This window comes from Pelophylax lessonae (assembly GCF_965119305.1).
Source record: "Pelophylax lessonae genome assembly, chromosome: 3".
Classification (NCBI taxonomy): domain Eukaryota; kingdom Metazoa; phylum Chordata; class Amphibia; order Anura; family Ranidae; genus Pelophylax; species Pelophylax lessonae.
The window spans coordinates 406,027,868-406,051,907 of record NC_138770.1 but is presented as its reverse complement, the minus strand read 5'-3'; the positions used below and the strand labels follow the sequence as shown (position 1 = coordinate 406,051,907).

Here is a 24,040-nt window from a genome sequence, read left to right as displayed (position 1 = left end):
AAAGCTGTTCATATAGACCATCCTCCACACTGCCTTCGAGGTCATCCCTTCCACACTGCACTCCACAAGCCCATCAAGCCTCACTTTCAGATCGCTCTACTGCAGGGTAGTCTTCCCAGTGATGACTGCAGACTGAAGATGGGGAGAGCCAGTGGTGAGGAGGATGGTCTATGCGGACAGCTTTACTCCAAATGCCTGCATTCTTAGATGTGCCTCTTTTATTCATCAACCATGTGCGTTGATAAATGTTGAACCTTCTTTAAATGTAACCATAGTGCTACACTTAGAGGTACCTCTCTTCTCTTTTGTATTCTGTAGCTCCTGCTGGATTTTGCTTTTAATCCCCATGTGGAGACTGCCATTTGTGGATGGACATTTTATGGTTACACAACCTATCACATCACTATAATCTTTTTATACGGACTATAAACTGAAGGACGTATGAATAAATGGTTATGGATTGAATCATCTGAGTTTCCATTATTTCCTATGGAGAAATTCGCTTTGATATAAGAGTGCTTTGGATTACAAGCTTGTTTCCGGAACAAATTATGCTCCCAGTCCATGGTTTTACTGTATAGAAACTTTTAGCAGGGGTTCCCTGAACCTAAAAAATTGGTTCCTCTGTGTTGAAAAGATTAAGAAAGGTTGATGTAGTGCATGAGTTCTTGTAGAGTACAATAAAGCTGTATAAAATGCTGCTAGGTTAATTTGTGGAAATGAAATAGGTATTCATTCATCTTTTACTCTTTATATAAAATAAAATTAAATAAAAAATAGCTTAATTAGGTTTGTCCATCTGCAAAATCCATTATGACTTTGTCATTGTCTCCATGCTCAACAAATCTATGAAGAGTGCTATAGTACTTGTGATCTGGATTGAAAGTAAACAATGCTGAAATCTTCTCCCAATCTGTGTTATTTGGCAGTTTAAAGTCACCTGGATCTTTGTTTTCGAAGAAACTTCTCAGATTCCTTTCAGCAAGCTTGGTGGCATATTCCTGAGCCAGTTCATCAAATTTCTCTTTTTCCTTGTCAATATACATTTTCCAGAAAGCCATCTGAACAGAACTTACATTTGATCGACACTTTGACCAACAAGCGCTTAGAAGTGCTAGTGAAGCAATTATAGCAATAAGACACCATCCAATAACCTGCAAATATAAAGGGTATAAAACATAGTCATAGTGCCAAAGATAAACAGTTTATAGCTATAGTCTACTGTCTCTTCACTGGCAAGTTACCATTTTTAAATAGCATAAATTAAAGAGATCCTGTTACTAACTCAAAAGAGAAGTGCAGGATTTAAAAATGAGCAAACATTCATACTTAGGTGGATGCAGCATCAGTCTCCCACCACCTCTAAGACAGAGAACTAAATGATCAAAGACTGCTGATTGCTAAGTTCTTGGTCTTCAGTGAGCCGAGAGCTGGTGGCTGTCAGTTAGCAGCTCTCTGCTTTGCCCCTCCAGCACTCACTGGAGCGCCGGGCTGTGGAGGGGACGGAAGCAGATGGCTTAGGCTCTCAGCAGCGAGTTGAGAGGCTGAGTCAGCCGCTGTTCAGGCATTAAAGTTGGGATCCCTCCAGAGTCTGGACTAGCTAAGTGACGTCAGCCGATGATGGACTTTAGCCTGCTGTTGGCTCAATACAGGTCACAGGAGTGCAGAACTAAGTACACTCCTGAGACTTATGGGAAAAATGGGTGCTGAGGGGGAATGTGTTTGGAATGGGCATGGAAGGGTAATTACACATGTGCTGAGTCCTGGCAGCTGAGGGAATAATGCACATAAGCAGAAGAATTGGCAGTGAGAGATTAAAGCCCATACATTGGGTAGTGATTGCAGAGGGGTTTACCTACATGAACTGGGTATGGGGTGCTAAGGGGTTAACATACATGCCTGGACACTAAGAACCAAAGAGAGAGAGCACATGGACTGAGTAACTGGCATTGAGGGGGTTATCAAATATGCTGGGGAAAGGACAAAGAGGGGTTGGGACACCCAAGCTAGGGTCAAGGTGTTAAGGGGTTAATGCGTATATGCCAGGTACAGATGACTGAAGGGTTAATGCCCATACAGAGAAAATATGGCACTGGGGTTGGTGCACATGCAGTGTTAATTCAGTCATCTGAATTGTTTTCGTTTTAACCGTATTTTAGTCAACTAAAATAATGTTCATTTCATCCACTAAAATATTTTAGGTCAAATGAATTCAAGTGCAGTACTGAAGAAACTGTTAAACGATGCATACTCTGGATTTTACAACGAATCAGCTATCACTGAAGCAAAGGACATACAATTAAAAAATGCTATTCAAAATAATATAAGAATACACATTTAATTGAACCAGAATTCTGTTTTAGAGTTGAATGCACAGAAAAACTAAAGGAAGCACTTAGCTATACTGTACATTCCTAGCCATCAACCTACAAGGTTACAGTATATTGGCCTTCATATAAAGCCAAGTATCATCTTAGCAAATCCTAAGGCTCCATTTACATATTAGCATCTCGGATCTTGGACAGAATAGCCGGGATTCTGCCCGCGATTCCGAATCATTGCAAATCGCAGGATGCCCGTGCGATTCCCGTGACTTGCAATGGCACCCCAAATGCGGCGCGATTTTGCCGCGATTGTCGTCCCGATGAATCACAGTAAAATTGCCCACAACAGAATTGCGGGTCGCCTGTCGCCCAAAAAAAGTGCAAGAACTTCTTTTGGGCGACAGCCGTCCCTTGATTCTGTTTGCGTGATTCTACCGAGATTCATTGGTCCAATTTTCCTGTTAACATTAGTTTTTGTATGTATTTAAAGTGAACCTGTAGTCAGGATATGGACATTGAATTTAATTTACATATTTGGAAGAAGTAAATGAGCGTTAAGTGTTAGGAGTATTTTAACAGTATACAACTGTATTTATCTCCTTGCATGTACAGTCAGCTATATGATCCGCTATGTTGAGTGTAATACACTTACTAGTCTATTGCCATCGGATATTTCAATAAACCATAAATAAAAGCAAATCTCAATGCATAATTTTATCATTGACATGCATATAATAAGTGGCGCATTCAAAAAAATAGTAACTCTTCTAGCACAAATACATGCTGGAGTCATTATAATTCAGAAACCAGTTTATCAAGCTTTCTTCTATGAGGATCTGATGCCACTTTCTTGTAAACCCAATTGTAATATGTATCAAAGCCACAGAATATATACTGTTCTTTAGTGGTATGGGTACTGTCACTTGCCAGTAATTAGGCTGTATAATTTATTATGGCATCATTTTACAGTTGTTAGGACAGTTTTACCAGATTCATGGAAATATCATATGTATATGATACTTAGATCACAACATCTGATGATGATGATGATGCTAATTTGGCTATTATTATTGGATAATCCCATAATATCCAAACTGTTGAGACATCTCTGCCTTGTAACTACGTTGTTACCTGAAAGTTGATCATAGATTTCCTGACTAGGCAAAATCACTGTATGACAATAGCATTGGTGTTACACTCCCTCACTTTGGGTGTGATATCTCAGGACTCAGGATTTCTAAGCAGAACTGCCTTGTGGTAGAGAACAGACTTACTTCTAGTGGCAACTAACAGGAGACATGGTGAAAGGGTTTTTATGTGCTTGTAGGTGTTCCATCAGTCATTGTGGAAAGGTCAAAGCCCTAATTGGATGCTATCAGTGTAATTGGTTTGGTCATTTTAATAGTATATCTGACAGTCATGCATTAAAAAGGTTTTGTAATTTTTTTTTTTTTTTACATTGGCACAAAGAAGTGGCATTCCCCAATGACATCATAGACTGGAAGGCTTTTTTTGTCTCCATTGTCACAACAGAATAAATTGGTGATAGTTGAAAGCTTTTTCTCCAGATCTAGATGGAAGAAAGCATGTACAGTAAGGGAATGCCCAGTCTTTGAATTTCTCTGCCCCTCCTTTCGTAAGTCAAACTTTTCTTTACCCTGCAAACTGTTGCCATTAGCAGCAGTTATAGTAGTGCTCATGGCACCCATGGTAATGTAGGAGAGGGGAATGTAAGGGTAAGCAAGGTACCACAACTTCTAAAGCAGGTGATGATGATGCATTGAAGAACTTGATGTGAAAGTCAATTCCAGGTGACAAAGATGACAAGCACGGCAAAATTACGCTGCGTTTTGGGTGCCATTGCAAGTCACAGGAATCGCACAGCTGCCCTGCGTTTTGCAATGATTCTGGATCACGGGCACAATCGTGGCGATTCTGCCCATGATCTGTGATGCCAATATGTGAACAGAGCTGAATTACTTAGCTTTCCAAAACACACACACACACAAAAAAAAAACAAAAACAGTTTTTACTGATTTCTCATCTTAAACTCCCGCAGCCTCTTTACAGCCACTTCCTATCTACGGTACATGCATACATGTATACATGCATACAAAGCAATTTTTAGAGTGGGTTTGCATGCCTTCCAACTTTTTGAGATGGGAATGAGGGGCATTTACTAGCAAAGGTATGCAGGCATAGGACACACCCCCTACTACGCCCCCTTAAAGAAGAATTATAGAAAAAAAAATTAGGTTAACCCACAAGTTTTTTTTTTTTTTTTTTTACCACTACTATTCCTCATAGTGTTTGTTGAAATTTGGAAATGCATCAATGTAGAAATTGGCTGGTTTAGCTCTGGGAAAGATAACTACTGCATTTTATATACAACTATATAGATCACATTGAGATGAGGGACAAATGAGGAGGAAAGAGGGACAAAGGGACTTTGTTCAAAACCAGGGACAGTTAGGGGCTATGGGTTTGCTTATGGTTAGATCAGAGGGTCATTCCTGCCCCGTATGTGTTGAAACGGCCACTTGTAGTCTTTATCAGAAACTGTGTAATAGGGTGACAACCCAGAAGCACAACTGGTACACAGGGACAGAGACTATGATAAGAAATGTCTGAAAATTTACCTTTATGGTAGGATATTCAAGAATTATGTTATTGAAAACTAGATAATTAAACATATTAAAAATGATTTTCAAAATTACATGAATGCATTATCAAGTTTATATGATATTTTGGTGATTGGGTTTAGATCCTATTTAAAGTTAGACAGATGTTAGAGGAAAATAATATAAAAAAAAAAAATCTGTTGCAATACAATCTATAAGGTGAACGGCAGCTTTCCCACACAGTATAGGCAGTATACATAACCCACATAGATTTATAAATAAAAAAAATGTGTAGCGCCACTTTAATTCATAAATATGGTGCAGCAAAAAAACAAAACCAAAAAAAAAACAAAGAACAAATGTGCAAATGTTCATTAGCAATTATACACATTGTTTAAATTGCTGATAAATATTTGCACATTTGCTTTTTTTTTTTGCTGCACCATACGTGCAAATGTTTATCAGCAGTTTAAACAATGTGTATAATTGCTAATGAATGTTCTTTGTTTTTTTTTTTTGCTGCACCATATTTATGAATTATAGTGCCACTACACATATGTTAGAGGAAAACATGTAATAAGATAAAATGTATTAAAAAAAAAAGTCAAGCTTTAATATGTCACATTGATCGCTTTTAAAAATGATTGCAGTGACCTCTTGTGGTCAGAGCATATTAGACTACAAGCATTTTTCCATTTTTGACTACTCAAGCTTTATGCCCTGAAAATGACATAGATGTCCTTTTGCCATCTGTTATTAAAGGGGATCTGTCATTGAGGGGATCTGTCATTGAGGGGATCTGTCATTGAGGGGATCGGTCAATATGCAAAATCCCTGTCTGCTGGTAGCCGCCATTGTTTGATATATACTGTATCTATTTAGCTGTATACTAGCTTTCACAGTAACCTTCCTCCCGGTGCTGCATTGCCCTAGATTTGGCATGATGATACCCCTCCATCAGAAACACGTTTAGCTTGACAACATATTTTAAGGAGATACCTCAAGATTCAGTAGGTCCAATTTTCCTGTTAACATTAGTTTTTGTATGTATTTAAAGTGAACCTGTAGCCAGGATATGGACATTGAATATAATTTACATATTTGGAAGCAGTAAATGAACGTTAAGTGTATTTTAACAGTATACAACTGTATTTATCTCCTTGCATGTACAGTCAGCTATATGATCAGCTATAGGGCTGCGCATCTTCACTTACCTCACGATTCGATGCGATTACGATTATTAGGGTTGCGATTCGATACGAATCGATTCCGCGATGCATCACGATGCATCACGATTACTGCCCAATGCCCATGCCCAGCCCACTGCCCAATGGTTTTCAAAACTTTATAAAAAAAAACAAACAATCAAGCAGTCACAAATAAAAGAATCCTTTTTATTTTCATTTGCTTCAAAGGACACTTTCCTGGACCCTGTCATGGCCTGCAAGCCCTGCATACTTTAGTGCACTTGCACTGCAAACATATAGGAAGGTCTGAAAATGCAAACAGCATAGCAGAGACAGACAACAACACTAGTATTTTACTAGAAGTAACAGTAAAATTAGTAAAAAACTGTAGTAGTGCAGTTTACTGCTTCATAAAAGAAAATATTAATATAAGCCAGCAGGTCTACCACCATTTAAAGTACAACTAAAGGCAAAACTTTTTTGATTTTGGATAAAGTTTTGCCTATAGTTGTACTTTAAAGGCAAGCCAAGATAGAAGAAGCCAGCCAGCCAAGCTAATATTCTTGTGAAAATGGTCATCATAAATTCCCACAAAACATTATATATAAATCCTTTTATGTGAATATGGCATATGCATTGCAATAAATTCCAGGTGTGCCATAACCTGTCCACTACAAAAAACAGAGCACTTCCTGACTAGTAGCAAACATCAAGGGTGAACCTGGCAATAGTGCACTGCTGCATAACTTCCATGTTCACCGTGATGTTTGTTTCCCTCTGCAACTGCAAGTCAACTCAAGTGAGTTGATGGCTGCTAGAGGGGAGTGACAAATATAAGCTTTAAGCTTATCAATTCACTTATGTCACTTTTATGTCACTTACTTTACAGAAAACGTTACCTGTCCTGCAGACAGTCTCTGTCTCTACCACGATTAAACCCAACTGAAGCCAAGCCAAAGCCACCATTAGAGGAAGGAAAAACCTTGACAGAGTAAATCACCAACTGAAGCTTAAACCTTGAGTAAATCTTCATGGGATCACAAAAAAACACACAACAGTCTGCATCAGAATCATGAGAACTGAAGAAAGGTTTGGCATTGGCACACTGGTACAACTCAAGGCATATAGGTTAGGTCAGGTTTGTGTGTATTTGTGATCCAGTAAAGATTTAATCAAGGTTTTACGCTTTAATGTATGATTGATTTAATCTTTCAAGGGTGTCCTTTCCTGTACCGTGGCTGCCTGGCTTGTCTTCAGTTGTCTAGATACACTTTTACCTTTAGTATTTGTTTGGTTGAGGGAACCCCCTACACTTGCTATTGCTACAGAGTACAACAGACACCAGCAGACAGACATGCGTTGCAATAAATTCCAGGTGTGTGCCATAACCTGTCCTCTACAAAACAGAGCACTTCCTGACTAGTAGCAAACATCAAGGGTGAACCTGGCAATAGTGCACTGCTGCATAACTTCCATGTTCACTGTGATGTTTGTTTCCCCCTCCAACTGCCAGCCAACTCAAGTGAAGTGAGTTGATGGCTGCTGGAGGGGAGTTATACAAATATAAGCTTAAGCTTAAATATCAATTCACTTGTGTGAATGGACCAATTTTGAAAACAAGCCATTCTCCATCTCTCCAGTGCCAGAAAAGCTGTAAAAAATATAAAATGTTCCAGGTTCACTGCGATTGTGTTTGCCCCTGCCATTGCTAGTCAACTAAACACAGTGTGTGTGTGTCGTGACTCGTGACAACTCAAAAGCTAATATACTCAGCCTCAGCATCAACTCAACACACACACACACTGTGTGTGTGTGTTGAGTTAATGCTAGAGCTGCGTTATAAGCTCTTGAGTTGTCACGACAGTCAGTCAGTCAGTCACGTTACAGAAAGAAAACTTTACCTGCACTGCACTGAGCAGCACTCTACCATGTCGATTACATCTGTAACTGAAGCCAAGCTAGCCAACAAGCCACCATTAGAGGAAGGAAAATCCTTGAGAGAATAAATTGTAAACTGAAGCTTAACCTTGAGGAAATCCTATGGGGGTCACATTCACAAACTCACAAATATAGTATATTACACAAGAATCCACAATTGGTGTTTGTGATCCAATAAGATAAGATTTACTCGAGGTTAAGCTTCAAATGTACAAGTTATTTCTCTCAGTGATTTTCCTTCCTATAATGCTGCACCGTGGCTGGCTTGGTGTCAGTCAGTTGTCTAGAAGAAAATACACTTTAATATTATTTATTTGGTTGAGGGTTAAATGAACCCCTGCCTACTTTCCTAGACACTTTTAGTGTGAAGCAACGGAACGGATTATGGATTGGAAATGGACACATTGGACAGGACAATCTTCAAAAACAAACCATCAGTGCTATAAAGCTATAAAACAAGACTGGTGATGTGACTGACTGGTGACTGGTGGCAGACTGAATTAGTAATTACTAATTCATTAAAAACATGAATTAGTAATTATTTCAGTGCTTAGCATTTGGGAACATGTAGGTTTTTCTGTAAGAACACTAGATGATCCACATGCTCAGGTTTAAGACTGCTTCTTTTCGCTGTTATAACATCTCCTGCAGTAGAGAAAACCCGCTCTGCAGATACACTTGTACCTGGGATACACAAGTAGTGCTTTGACAGCTGAGAGAGGAGGGGGAATATGACCTCATGCTCACGCCACCATTTTAAAGGGTCCTCAGTGAGAGGCAGAGGTGGGGCTTTACAATATTTTTCCATTTCGTCTTCTGCCTTGGCATAGGGGGTCTTAGATTCTATTGCACCATCAGTGAAAGACTGCCCCAGCAAAGTCATGAGCAGCGATGTTGTGGCCTTTTTTTTGGGAGGAGAATGGCTGTCCTCAATGGGTGTTGTTTCTTCTTCCACGGTTGCTTTTTCCCTAGGCACTTCATCCACAATTGTCCTTCTATTAGATGTAATCTGTGTGTTTGAACAAAAGATAATAGTATAAGAAGAGCTGAACTGACTAGGAGTGTGATTCATTGATGAGGTGTGGGAAACTGCACGGTAATCCATACCATACAGTTCCACTTCCCACACCGCATCAGTGAATCAGGGCATGTTATTACACAACACAATGTAGCTGAGCTTCTAGCTGTCTGGCAGGAAACATGATGAAATTCTAATTACCTCCAAAGATGCAGCCTCCTCAGTCACTCCTCTGTATATCTCCGATCTCTCCTCCTCTGTGAGAATAAAAGGCAGTCCTTTAAAGCGAGGATCCAGAGCAGAGGCTGTATGAAGGATCTTCTTCTCTGCCACACTGCTGTACCTCTTCAGGAGATCTGTTTTGATGGCATTCTTGATCTCATGGGTCATGGCTGTGTCTCCCATGGTGTCTGTCATGCTCTGGAGCAGTTGTGCATTTAGAGGGGCAATGAGAGACACTGTTGGGTTGCGCTCTTCTGACATCAGCAAGGTTGCATCCTTCATTGGCTTTAATGCACTCACAGCGTCCTCTGCATTTGACACATCTGTTTCATTGAGAGTGCAGAGATCAGACTCTCCTTTTCTGACTTCTGGAGACAGCAAGGTGGCACAAACTGCAGGTTGTTGTTCTAAGAACCTCTCAACCATGTCATATGCGCTGTTCCATCTTGTTGGCACATCAGTTATTAGCTTATGATTCTTCAGGCCCAGACATTTCTGTTTCTCTTTTAGACAGTGGCTTGCTCTAGTGCTGCGATGGAAGAATGTGGATATTCGTCGCACTCTGGCGAGAAGCCTGGAGAGCGTGGCCCCTTTCAGTGCCCGCTGACATGCAAGATTGAGTGTATGGGCAAAACATTTAACATGAGGAAATTTACCAACTTGAGCTGCAACTATCATGTTCGCCGCGTTGTCGGTCACAAGCACTACAGATTTATCAGACAGCTGCCATTCTTCCACGACATGAGACAGTAGCTCTGCCAGATGAGCACCTGTGTGAGACTCATAAATGGCTCTTGTTTGCAACACATGTGACAAGACCTGCCAGTCCTTAGTAACGTAATGTGCTGTTATTGTAACATAGGACTCCGTTGTGACTGAAGTCCATGAATCACACGTTATTGCGACTCGACTGGCTTGGTTCATTGACGCAAGTACCTGAGCTTTGGTGTTGTGGTAGAGTGCAGGTATAACGTTTTCTGTAAAGTGACTGCGTGATGGGATCTTATAACGTGGCTCTAGCGTCTTCACAAGGTAGCGAAACCCGGCGTTGTCCACAACTGAGTAAGGCCGTAGGTCCTTGGCGATGAAAGCTGCCACAGCTTTGGTTAGTTTCTTCCCTTTTTCTGAGTTGGGCGGATAAGTTGACAGTATGGCATCAATTCTTGGCTGATCTTGGTCTAGCAGTCTTTCCTTGGCAGTGGTGGCACTGCTGGTGGCGACAGGTGTTACTAACTCAGAGTGAAAACGGCTAACATGGTTTCTCAAGTTCGTAGTATTCCCTAGGTATTTAATTTTTGTGTGACAGGCTTTACATACGGCGTGTGTCTTGTCCAACTCACGCTTCCCTGTGTGTTCGTAAAATCCGAAATGTACCCAGATGTTTGCTCTTAAAACGCTAGGTGCATTTTTTATCTCTCGATCTTTTTCTCCTTCTGCCATTACCACCATACTACCACATATGTGACGGAGACGGATGACGTAAGTTGCCAAACTCTGTCAGTGTTTAAAAAAAACTAAAAAAAACTTGTAAACTAAGCCGCAACAAGTCAACCAAGCAACATCTTTCATAAAATATGACTGTCTGTCTGTCTGTCTGTCAGACTCCCTTATGCATGCACTGAGCCAAAACCCCCGGGGCCCCCCTTACCCCACAGCTGCCTGTGACAGTGACAGTGACACTGACAGAGACCCCCCTCCCCCCACAGCTGAGCTGACACTGCAGCCTGACACACTGACAGAGACCTGGATGTCCCACACCTTCCCCAATCCCCCACAGCACTGACAAACACTGAGAGTGAGCCCCCCCCCCCCTGCCCAGACCCCCACAGCTGACACTGACAGAGACCTAGATGTCCCACACCTTCCCCAATCACCCACAGCACTGACAAACACTGAGTGAGTCCCCCCCTTGCCCAGACCCCCATAGCTGACACTGACAGAGACCCCAGGCCCCCACTGACACTCAGAGAGAGCCCCCTGGCTGCCAGACTGCCACAGCAGAACAGTACCCCCGGGCCCCGACCGACCGTCCCCTGTCCCAGGCCCCCCCCATCACAGACATCCCCCAGAGATACAGACGAGACCCCATGAATGATTACACAATTATTTGTTCGGACATACCTGCTGTGTGACTGTGTCGGTTGTTGTTGTGCACTGCATTGCAGAGGAGGACAGGTGCTGTGCTGCTCTCTGGGCTCTGTGGCGGGCGGCTGGCGTCACTGGCAGTGGCGTGGCGGCTGGGCCTCCAGGGCCTGTCGGCTACGGTGAGGTGAGGCTGGCGGCGCTGGCTGGCTGCGATGGGGACGCACTTGGGGCTCCTCGCTCCTGTGTGTGGAGTGTGGACTGTCTTCTGGCTTGGCTGGCTGGCTGGCTTATTGGCTGCAAGGCCGCAGGTGGGACGCTGATACACGCGGGGGATGTCTTGCTGCGCCTCGGCCCGGGTCAAAGAGACGGAAGGGGAGGGGCGGAGCCTTTTTATTAAGCTCCCGCCACTAACCCACCAATCAGCTGCCGATCTTGTGATTTTTTCTCCCTTGCGCGATAGGGCGTGGCCGCGGCTGATGACGTCATTTCCTAATCGATTATGCCAGCAGCCCGCATCGATGCAGAATCGCGAAGGGTCGAATCGCGATGCATCGATCTTTCGATTATATTCCGCAGCCCTAATCAGCTATGTTGAGTGTAATACACTTACTAGTCTATTGCCATCGGATATTTCAATAAACCATAAATAAAAGCAAATCTCAATGCATCATTTTATCATTGACATGCATATAATAAGTGGTGCATTAAAAAAAATAACTCTTCTAGCACAAATACATGCTGGAGTCATTATAATAATTCAGAAACCAGTTTATCAAGCTTTCTTCTATGAGGATCTGATGTCACTTTCTTGTAAACCCAATTGTAATATGTATCATAGCCACAGAATATATACTGTTCTTTAGTGGTATGGGTACTGTCACTTGCCAGTAATTAGGCTATATAACTTATTATGGCATCATTTTACAGCTGTTGGGACAGTTTTACCAGATTCATGGAAATATCATATGTATATGATACTTAGATCACAACATCTGATAATGATGATGATGCTAGTTTGGCTATTATTATTGGATAAACCCATAATACCCAAACTGTTGAGACATATTTGCCTTGTAACTACGCTGTTACCTGAAAGTTGATCATAGATTTCCTGACTGGGCAACATCACTGTATGACAAGTTTTCCAAGGTGTGGGTTGGTAGCATTGGGGTTACACTCCCTCACTTTGGGTGGGATATCTCAGGGCTCAGGATTTCTAAGCAGAACTGCCTTGTGGTAGAGAACAGACTTACTTCTAGTAGCAGCTAACAGGAGGCATGGTGAAAGAGTTTATATGTGCTTGAAGGTGTTCCATCAGTCATTGTGGAAAGGTCACTAATTCCTAATTGTATGCTATCAGCAGTGCCGGTACAAAGTTATCCAGCGCCCAGGGCAAATATGCCAAACTGCGCCCCCTCCTTACCTTAGTGTATTACTGTATTTAAGCAAAAGCTAAGATGTGCTAGTGCACAATTGGGAACTGTTGCTTTCATACACCTATGCCCTACGAGATGCCATAATACAGTAAACCCCCCTCCATTGCGGGGGTTACGTTACGGACCCAGCCGCGAAAAGTGAAATTCCGCTAAATAGAAAAACCCTATTAAAATGCATTGTAGGCATGTTTATTTTACTGTCACTGTACGTGTAGAAGCATTTTAAGGTCTTTAAACACACTTTTAAAACAATAGAAACTCATTTAAACACATAAAAGATACTAAGAGACATAGCAAGAGCTATGGAAAACACAAAAATATTTCATTTTTAATGATTTATATAGTAAAATAACATTACAAAAAAAACGCGAATTACCGGGACCGCAAAAACTGAACCGCGATGGAGCGGGGGATTACTGTACTTTCTTGTCGCAAAAGCCAAATACAGCCTTTTTCTCTGAAGCCAGATTCTGTGCTACAGCATTCTGGAGAAGGAGAATATTGCCTTTTATTCTTCTCTCCCTCTACTGAGTTACTAATGTTATTATGCTGCACTATTCTTCTCCGGCCAGCATGGGTAGAGCTAAAGCTAAGCAAGTCTATAGACTTTTATGCAGAGCTGTAGTTGTAGTTTGAGACGACAGTCATTTAATTGGACTCCTTACACTACAGATCTCAATAGATCTCAATAGGCACTGTGTAGTCGTAGAAGTGGAGAGATTATTTTTATTAAACTGCCCTGGAAAGTTCTTCCTCTTGGTGCCAAGAATTCTAGAGAGAAAGCATCTCTATCTGAACTTTCACCTGCCAGCAGGAGACCATACCAGCAGAGATCTGAGACTGGAGGGAGGACACACGGCGGCAACACAGCACATCACCTGCACTGCTGCTTCAGTGAGACTGGAGCATCCAATCTGCCTCCCACCACTGATCACTGGAGGCTTTTGGGGTGGGGGGGGGGGCTTCTATAGCCAGTCCAGGGACTGGTGAGAGGTCTATTTGCCCATTGCTGATACTGTTAGTAGGGACTGAGCCACTGGCAGCAGGATAACAAGTTTATCCAATCCATACTGCATTACATTGAACCTTTACTGAATCTGAACCATATCTACCTTGTATCTGTGCCAAGACTATACCATACCTATACTGCACCTATACTGCATGCTGCTTAACTGGGACTTTCGTTAGAGGTACCAACACTCCTAAAGTGCCCCAACAATAGCCTGCAGAAGAACATCTCAAAGGACTGCCCCTCCTGTAAGAATTATTCTGCAAGCCCCCTTTGTTTCCCTTCCCCGTTCACTACCATCTCCCTTTTCTTTTGGCGAGTGCACACCCAGTCAGTCTAGAATGAGTATCGCCACCAAAAATGCACTCGGGCAATACAGCTCCAGCTCTTAGTAGATTCAACTTTATTACTGCTCACTGCTACACTTGAGGTGGCCTTGCTACTGTTTATGCTGATCTGGATGCCAAATGTCATCCAATGCCTACCCTATATATATATATATATATATATATATATATATATATATATATATATATATATACTACCCTAGCCTGACCATATACTACCCTAGCCTGACCATATACTACCCTAGCCTGCCCCTATACTACCCTAGCCTATCCCTATACTGCCCTAACCTATCTATATGCTACCCTAGCCTGTCTATATACTGCCCTACCCGGCCCCTATACTATCCTAGCCTGCCCATATACTACCCTAGCCTGCCCCATTACTGCCCTAGCCCGCCCCTATACAGTCCTATACCAGTCGAATACCATCCATGGGTGCAACGTGTTCAATGCACATGGGCCATAAGTGGTGGGGGACTAGGGAGCCAAGATGGGCAGCGGTAACATGGTGGAATTTCATATAATTTTGCATATTAAACAAGGTGTTGTTGCATGTAAATCAGACTACCTGAAAAATGTAATTTTAGTTTTAATAATCATGATATAAAATAATAGATGTGAGGGCCTTTTGGCGGGCGTGATTTTCTTTGGGGGGTGAGGCAGCATTTCATTCTTGGACCCGGGCAGCACAATGTCTTGGGCAAGCCCAGACCCAATTGATACTATTTCTATACCAAGGCAGTTTCTATGCATATCAAAAAGAGCAAGGTATACTCCTTGGACTTCTCACTCTGTAGCTAGGAGCATACCACTGTTAACAGGTAGAACTGCAGGTAGGAAACATACTTTTTTATGGCTTTAGTAACTCACTATATTAATGTACTATGGTACCTGATGTGATGTAGTGGAACTGGTAACATCATCAGAGTCAAATGCTTACTTCAAATATCTACAACAGTAGCACTGATAATCACTGTTTGCACTTTCCCATACCATTTCAATGAAATTAAACTATCAAGCTGTGTTGCTCAAGAACCTGGGAGTGAAAAACCACACACCAAGTGAGTGACTGACATGAAGGGAAGCAACAGCTGCAAGGAAGAGGCGTAGATAAGGGGGGAGCCTGTGGGGTTAAACCAACCCCCCCTCCAAGCATTCATCAATGTCACAGGAACTAGGCTGTCACATTGACGCAGATGTATTATAATACATGTGTAACCAGCCTGCCCCAATTGTAAATGTAGCACCCTCCTAGATATGTGCTAGGAAGAAAACATAGTCTGCTCCATCTGCTTATCAGGGGAGCCTGATCGGTAGTTCTGCCCGTTGCATGTGTCCATGTGTGATTCATCTGGGAGTGTCCGCACTCTATCCAATAGAGGAACCTGTTGCACAGTGGAGGAAACCCAGCCAGTGACACACAGGCTTTGTAACTATCCCAGTGGGTTGGCACAAACAGTGGTGCATCCTGGGATATTTCATAAAAGCCAAGGCACATGTGTCAGGGTGAGTTTGGGCTGGAAGCCAGGTCCCAGGAGGAGGGTGACGGCTGTCTCTCCTCTTGTCTGTATGGAAGGTGGTCACAGGCGGTCAGCCTAGTGAGCCAAAAGTGTGGTGCTGAGCCAGGTGGTCCAGTGGAAGCTGACAAGTGGAGTTGGATACAGAGCAACCTTGGGAAAAACAGTGTCCATGAATACCAGGAAGCTTGCCAGGGGTCTGCCCAGGAAGAGGACCACTCCAGTGGAGAGTCAGTGGACAAGCTAGCACACACAGAAAGTGGGAAAGGGGGTGCCAAGTTAGACCCTGAAGAGAAACTTTAGTAGGATCATATTCTTTATCTTCACTTCAGTGGCAGCGGTGAAGCAGTGATGAAGCAGCGGCCTTGCCGCACACTACAGTCAGTTGTCCTCAGAATTGTTCATAGCTCATAGTTGGAGTATCACACTCATCCCTTCTCCTATCCCAGTTCCAAATAAAAACACAAAAAACCAACATCCCTGGATTGATTATTGACTGAGCCAAGGACTTTCAATGTTAATTATCTACTATCAGTTGCTAAGGGTAACCCAGGGGAATCTGGAAAGTGTAATTCTCAGCAGTCCTCTAGGGGGCAGTGCTACATAAAAAACAGGCCGGGAGGTCCCGTATGATGCCAGGAGGGAGAGATGTATAAACTTCAGCTACCCACTTGCTGAAAAGGCAGCAGGGGGCAGTGCCTCTGCCTCCTCATCCAATGGGTACACAAAGTGTGTTGTCCATCACTGCAAATAATGCCTCGTACACACGCAACGATTGTTGGCCGACCGATCGGTCGTCTTTTGTCCAGTGTTGTTGTGTTGGTTGAAATGTGCTCTAGACTGCACACGAATTTTGTCGGCCAACAACAACCAACTGCAGAAGTGATGTCATGTTCTGGTTTACTTTCCGTGTGTTTTTTCTTCTCTGAGCATGCCCAGTCTTGCTCATCACATTTTTGTCTGCCGAAATCTGTACTGACTGAAGAACAATCGGCCGTTCTGGTGACGGCCAACAAAAATTTTATAGCATGCACACCAGATTTTGTTCGGCCGAAAAGTCCCAGGCGGTTGTCGGAAACATCATACTAACAAGCCGACAATCGGGCGATCGGACGTTGGCCGAAAATTCACGGCCAACAATCGGTGCGTGTGTACGAGGCTTACATCTTCATCCTGCAGGCTTCCAGTCTTTGTGTGGGTGTGGGACGAAGCAGCTCTGACATGGGACGAAGCCTGCACACAAGCTCCAGAACTGCATGCAGTGATCAAGGTGAGGGGGAAAACTGTTGGTGCTTTTAATGCTGGGCTAGAGCTTACTCATAACGCAAAGTGCTATGGATGTGTTATGAGTAGCGTTATTTCAGAGTTAAATGCATCAACAATTTTCTTCTCCTACTTTAACTGTGATTGCTGTATTTTTAAGAGCTTTTTGTATATGAAAAGTGACTACAGGAGTGCAGCTGTCCAGAGTTCCTCTTTTCTTGAACTGAGCCAGCACCCAGTGAATGTGAGTGTCAGATTGGTGTGAACCATTCTGGAGCAGTGTTTAACGATCTTTTTGTTATTAAACTGGGTTTACACTATCCAAAGCTCTGAAAAGTGACCTACAGTGGATTGCTTTTTGGAGTGCAGTTAAGGAGGTGATCCTGTCAGCCCTAAATGTCTGCTTTTCTTTGCTAAATAACAGTGGTATTGGTGCTAATGTGCTGCAACCATGAACAAAGTGTTTGGCTCACAGTTGTTGCATGGCCCCTTTGACTTCAATGGCCAAGTTTGATAGTCAAATAAATGTGCCACGTCAGATTTCCTATGGTTGTGATGCAAAGTGTCGCAGCCACAGCATGTGAGTAGCCTCCTTCAGCTGTATTTTACACTATAGGTGGGTGGCCAAGGGCCAGAAAAACGGGGGCACTGCTGCCTGTTTTTACTGCCATTAAACCACCCATGTGAAAGAGACATAAAAAGTAAAGTTAGCCCATTTTTTTTGTATATTGTGAAAGATGATGTCACGCCGAGTAAATAGATACCCAACATGTTACGGTTTAAAATTGCGCCCCCCCCCCCGTGGGATGGCGACAAACTACGATCAATAGAGATCTCAATCTGTGACGCTTAAAATTTATTTAACGGTTACCAGTTTAGAGTTAGAGTGTAGCTCGTTTTTTTTAATTATTGCACACACTCTGTCGATCGCGGCGATACCTCACATGTGTGGTTTGAACAGCGATTTCATTCGCGGCTCGACTTGTGTATACGTTTTTTTTTTTGTGCCTGAGCTAACGGTGACGCAATGTAAACATCCCTTGTGACACCAATATGTAGTGACAGGTACACTTTATGGAGGGATCGAGGGTCTAAAAGACCCTAGACCCCTCCACTACACTTCCCTGTATGCAAAACGCCGAAAACGGCATTTTTGCATACAGCCGTTTTTCAAATGTGCCGCCTTTTGCAGCACAGTAACCCGGAAGTGACGTCATGGATGCCGCCTCCGGGTTACATCATCGGAGACCCGATTGATGCAGTTTCCGGCATTCATCGGGACTCCATCCAGCTGGCGGACGTGCCGGCTGGGTGCTCGGGGCTCCCGGTGGGACGGGAGCCCCGAGCAAAGTCACGTCCACTCCCGCCCCCCGGGTAACGATCGAGCAGCTCCCGAGCTGCATCGGTCGTTACCGACGGAAAGCCGACCGTCGGCTTCAAACAACGGTACCGGGATGATGCCTCTAGCTAGAGGCATCATCCCGGTATAACCCCTTAAAGTCAGCCAACGTAGGTCTACGTGGCTAGACGTTAAGTGGTTAAAGTGGAGTTCCGGCCACGGGGATGAAATTTAGATAAAAATACCCCTGGAACAGTCAGGGCTAGTACATTCCACAATGGATAGCATCTGAACTGTCCTGGGTCGCACTTAGCTTTTAGAAGAAATACTTACCTTGAAAATTTCTTCTCCAGTGCTGCCATCTCGGATGTGGGCAGCTGAAGCCAGTGCGTCCTCTTCTGCGTCCTCTTCCGTGTCCTCTTCTCCCAGAATGCACCTGCACCGGCCCCGCTTGTCACTTCCGGTGTGGGCACGTCATCCCTCCACAGCTTCTGGGCATGCCCAGAAGCTGTTTAGCAGGGAATGACGCGCCCGCACCGGAACTGACGAGCGGGGCCGGTGCCAGCGCATTGATTCCTGGGAGCGATGATGTTCAGCTCCCAGGAATCAATGCAAAGAAGAAGTGACCGCGAGGGCCGCGGCCGCAGAGGGAGGAAGTGGAAGAAAGGTGAGTACATTTTTCTTCAATAACAAGGTAAGTAAACAAAAAAAAAATCAGAACTATCCATTTGTTTTTCAGGTGACCTAGAGCAAGCGGATGGCCGAAAATCGATTATGTTGATTTTGTGGCCGGAACTCCGCTTTAAAGATAACTTCTCAAAGTGCTTTACAGAGAAAACACAAGAAATACAGGAACATGGGAAGGAAAATACAAATCTCTGTTACGAGCCTGACAGACTGACCTCTATAGAAAGCAGACATTGAAGCCTTTACTTTACTTTACATGTTTACTATTCTCTTCAGAGAGGAGTCTTTTGGGGGCGCTGTATATACTGTATTTACTCCCACAATTTGTCACAGCGTTGCAGGCGCACTCATTTTTGTCCTCTGGGTACCCCCACCAGGAAAAAAAAAATATCTACAGTCCTGCTACATGGGGAGGTACACTATATTGTCAATAATATTGGGACACCTGCCTTAAAACGCACATGAACTTTAACCAGTTCTGGAGCAGAAGGACTTGCCCCCTTAATGACCAGACCCTTTTTTGCGATTCGGCACTGCGTTATTTAATGGAAAATTGCGCGGTCGTGCAATGCTGTACCAAAATAAAATCGATGTCCTTTTTTTCATACAAATAGAGATTTCTTTTGGTGGTACTTTATCACCTGTGCGATTTTTATTTTTAGCGCTATAAACGAAAAAAGAGTGACAATTCTGAAAAAAAAAAAAACAATATATTTAACTTTCTGCTATATAACACTCCCAAAAAAATTAAAAATCTAATTCTTTCATCCTTTTAGGCCAATTTGTATTCTGCTACATATGCTTGGTAAAAAAAAGTGTTTGTATCTAAAAACTAGGGGAAAGATTTATGCCATTTTTATTTATTTATTTATTTTATACTAGTAATGGCGGCGATCTGCCATTTTTAGCGGGACTGCAACATTGCGGCGGACAGATCGGACCCCTAACTGACCTTTTTGACACTTTGGGGGGGGGGGGACCAGTGACATTACTACAGTAATCAGTGCTAACAATATGCACTATTACTGTAATAATTACACTAGCAGAGAAGGGGTTAACCTAGGGGTGATAAAAGGGTTAAATGTGAGCCTGGGGGAAGTGTTTACTAACTGTGGGGGGAGGAGCTTACCATAGAGACCTGTGATCCTAAATTGAAGGATCACAGGAGCTCTGTGATCATTTCAGAGAGAAGAACGGTCAGCTGTGTTTACAACAGCTGATCGTTCTTCTCTCTCTTAGCGGGGAGCAATTGTGGCCGCCGGCCCCGTGCATCGTCATCCCCGCTGCCTAGTGGGGTCACTCACCTCCCAGGACCACGCGCGCGACAGACGTAGTACTAGCCGAGCCAGTGAAATTGCGGCAGACGGTCGGCAACTGGTTAATGGAACCCCAGTCTTAGTCCGTAGGGTTTAATATTGAGTTGTCCCACCCTTTGCAGCTATAACAGCTTCAACTCTTCTGGGAAGGCTGTCCACAAGCTTTAGGAGTGTGTCTATGGGAAGGTTTGACCATGTTTCCAGAAGGGCATTTGTGAGGTCAGGCCCTGATGTTGGAGAGAAGGCCTTTCTAAATATGAGTTCAGAGCAAAACTGTGTGGGATGTAAATAGAGGGCATTCTTTCCTAACACAAACTTATTTAGAAGCATTTACACCTAAGCAGGAGAGTTTTGTTGTGGTCTTGGAAGCCTTAGACTTAATGGGATTTTGAAAAAAAGAAAAAACAATAGTGTTTAATTATTACCATAAAAAATATTTGGGTTTTTTTTAAATAATTTTTTTTTTTATTGAGTGACATTATTAATGCAGGCTGTAAAGCAATATAACCTCCCAAAGCTGTCAAAGTTATGACTATTCTAAAGTCTTTTCCCTTAGGATATTGAAATACTACTGAATTCCATAACTGGTAATCATTATTAAATTAAACTTAAAAGTTATAAGGCTATACAAAAAGTTTACATCTCTAATTATTGTTTAATAATCGGCCTTTACATGTCTAACCCTTTCGCTGCCACTGAGGTTGGTAACAGCAGGGGGTTTTACACACACTCCCAGTGGCTGCGTGTGCCAACAGCGTGTGTATATCTGGTAAGCCAATTGCCAGCTGGATGGAAGCTTCCACACACCCCCTGTAACACCCCTCCACCCCAAGAGAGACATGAGCGTCCCCGAGACTGACTTGACAGGTGCCGCTGGGTAAAAGGTAGCGAATTTATGTCGTGGCACACGCAACGCAAGAGTGAGAGCATTTTGCTTTTCCTAGACCATTGCACTAATATTGTTTGACATAAAAAATTATTTTATTCTCTAGGGCAGCCTTTCTCAAGTGGGGTTCCACATGAAGTCCTCAGGGATGCGGTGGCATCCTGGTAGAGAAAAGCTGTCAGATGAGACCGAACTCCTGATTCAGCAGAGGAAGCTCGGTCAGCTAGCGAATGCACTTAGCAAAGTGAAAGCCATGGGAGGAGAAGTGTGTGCTGTGCTCTCTGCCTCTTCCTACTGTAGAGTACCCAGCTGTAAGCAAAGCAACTTTTTAATAGGCTGCGTACATGCGCGTGTGTTTGTGTGCATTTGTGTGTGTGTGTACATGTGTTTGCATGTGTGTATGTATGTGTACATGTGCTTGTTTGAGTGGGTATATGAGTTTATGTGTGTGTGTGTATACATGTGTTTGTGTGTGTGTTTTATTTTGTGTATATGTGTGTGTGGTGTTTGCTTTTATATCTGTTTGTATGTGTGTATGTTTATATGTCTGTGAGTTTTTACTGTATGTTTGTGTGTATGAATGTATAATACTTTTAATCCTGATCCCTATTCCTGTACTATTAGTACTGCTATTTTAGGGCTTGTTTGCAATAGCAGCAATGACTGCCGCTTCTCTGAAAAGCAATCCATGCTCAGATTGCTTTTACAGAGGCATTTGACAGGCGGCAGAGAGGCAATATGTTGCCTCCTCACCACCTGTTTTAACCCCCTAAATGCAGGATCACTACACCAATACCACGTGCAATACACACAGTTGGGGAGTGGTCTCAGTGCAGCCCAATTCACCTGGGGGTACATTTTCAGCCGTGGCCACAGCATGTATACACCCCCAGCTGCTGCCTCTGCAACTAAAGGGGGAGCAGTTGGGGGTGGTAAAAACAGCTCAACCATATGGTTTTACCGCCTCCCAACCTCACATGTGACCAAACCCTTGGGTCACATCTGTGCGGCTGCGTGTAGGGCAGCCCATTCATTTCAATGGGCTTCCCAACACACAGAAACATAGGGAACGAAGTCCTGACCCTTTTTAAAATTTGCACCACACCAAAAACACCCCCAGTTTACCAATGTGTGGGGTACCATTAATAAATAATGGCACCCCTTAAGAGTAGAGCATTTGTGTGCATGTCAGGAACGAGCGCAATTTTGCCCGCACTCTGGGACAGGCAGTAATGTGAACCAAGCCTTAGACTGGGGTGCCTCGAGACTGAAAATAATTTTACAGAGTGCCCTGACTGGATTAAGAAACATTGCTCTAGGCCAGGGTGTGTCTGCTTTCAGAAAAATATGCAATGTTTGGGGGTTTTATGAAATCTTCAGGCCTAAAATGATTTTTTAAACGTGTCCAAAGAATGCACGAATGGCTCTGTTAGCGAAAGGGCAAAAATATTCTTTGTTGTAGCATATTGTACATTTAGATAAGCTGGCTCAGATTTAGGGAAAGCCTGCATATATCTGAGCTGAGAGCATCACAAGTGATTACCCAATCAATCCAAAACCAATCAATAAAAAAACAAAAACCAGCATTTTTTTTGTTGTACATGATTGGATAATGGAAATCAGCAGGGCTACATCTCATTCACTAAGGTCTGCTGCAAATTCCATTGTAAAGTAAACAGCCTATTTGACTTTAGAAAATAAACCCCCAAACATGTAAAGAGCCTACACAAAAGGATTCAACCCCAAATTACCCTCATGTTGTCATTGCTATTACCAAAGTTCTTGTAACTTTTTAGTTGTTTTTAAATGTAGATCTGATGTCAAAGTTTGATTTGGATTGGAAAATGCCACAAAAAAAAAAAATCGGGCCCCCTGCAGGTTTAAGTCAGTGCACCACATACTAGCATATTATGACAGACTTACCTGCATACAGAGCCCTTCAACGCAGCACTGTCACAACACCCCAGCACAGCGCTGTCATGGCTCCCCGGCGCTTCCATCTTCATCCAGTCTTCCTTCCAGGTTTGTGGGCATTGGCTGTATGAAAGGCCGTTGCCACGATTATGTCACTCCCAACCCCGGCACGGAGCTCTGAAGGAATGGCAGGGGTATGCCTTCCCTTCAGAGTGGATGCGCCAGTGATGTCACCGTCTACAGGTAAGCCTTACCTACAGGTAAGCATAATTATAGGCTTACCTGTAGGTACAAGTTAAAAAGTGGACTTTACTTCTTCTTTAACAGGTAATTAATAAAGGCAATTTTAAGAGAGACCTAGAGTTTTCTTGTACATACCTGAGATTGAGCTTGAAGAAGCAGAACAACCTCTTGTGTTTCATTGCCGGGCATTGCTGTTCTGTTACAGGTCACTTTGTAGAGCTGCTTCTGGCAGTGTTCAGATTTGTACTTACACAGATACTGGATATAGTTTGGATTCTGCCAGCCACTCATGCCACATGCATAGAAAGATCCATGTAGTAAGGCTATAGAAATCCACATGACAGGAACTATGAGAGCATTCCGTGTAAGCTGTACAAAGACATAAAGACCTTGACACCGATTCCCTTTGGGGCACATCTTCACTGGGTTTAGACAGCAGCCCGTAAAAAATTTCCAAGTCCTGCTACTCAAGAAGTAACCTGCGATGGTGAGTATAATTGCTGGAGCTAAGAGAAAAATAAAGCTATACATAAGATTGTGCTCATTGCATGGACACTGGAACACAATCGGTGAAAACAATTGCTGGCTGCCCACTGTCAGAAGTGTCAGAAAGCCATAACCGATCGCAGATTTCTTTTCTGCACATAGTTTTAGAAGTTTGTGCAAGGCATCCATGTTAAAGCCGTGA

General features: G+C 43.1%; 2 protein-coding genes across 2 annotated transcripts in view; one reads left to right on the top strand and one right to left on the bottom strand.

Annotated features, from left to right (window-relative positions):
- TRAPPC3L (trafficking protein particle complex subunit 3L) overlaps window positions 1-24,040 on the top strand; it is a 132,819-nt gene that overhangs the window by 105,967 nt on the left and 2,812 nt on the right. The gene's annotated exons all lie outside the window — the stretch shown is intronic.
- Window positions 786-24,027, bottom strand: CALHM5 (calcium homeostasis modulator family member 5; the record flags this gene model as incomplete). Its single annotated transcript, XM_082250597.1, has 2 exons — window positions 786-1,154; window positions 23,488-24,027. The coding sequence occupies 2 exons, from the start codon at window positions 24,025-24,027 to the stop codon at window positions 786-788; spliced, it is 909 nt and encodes a 302-aa protein (XP_082106723.1).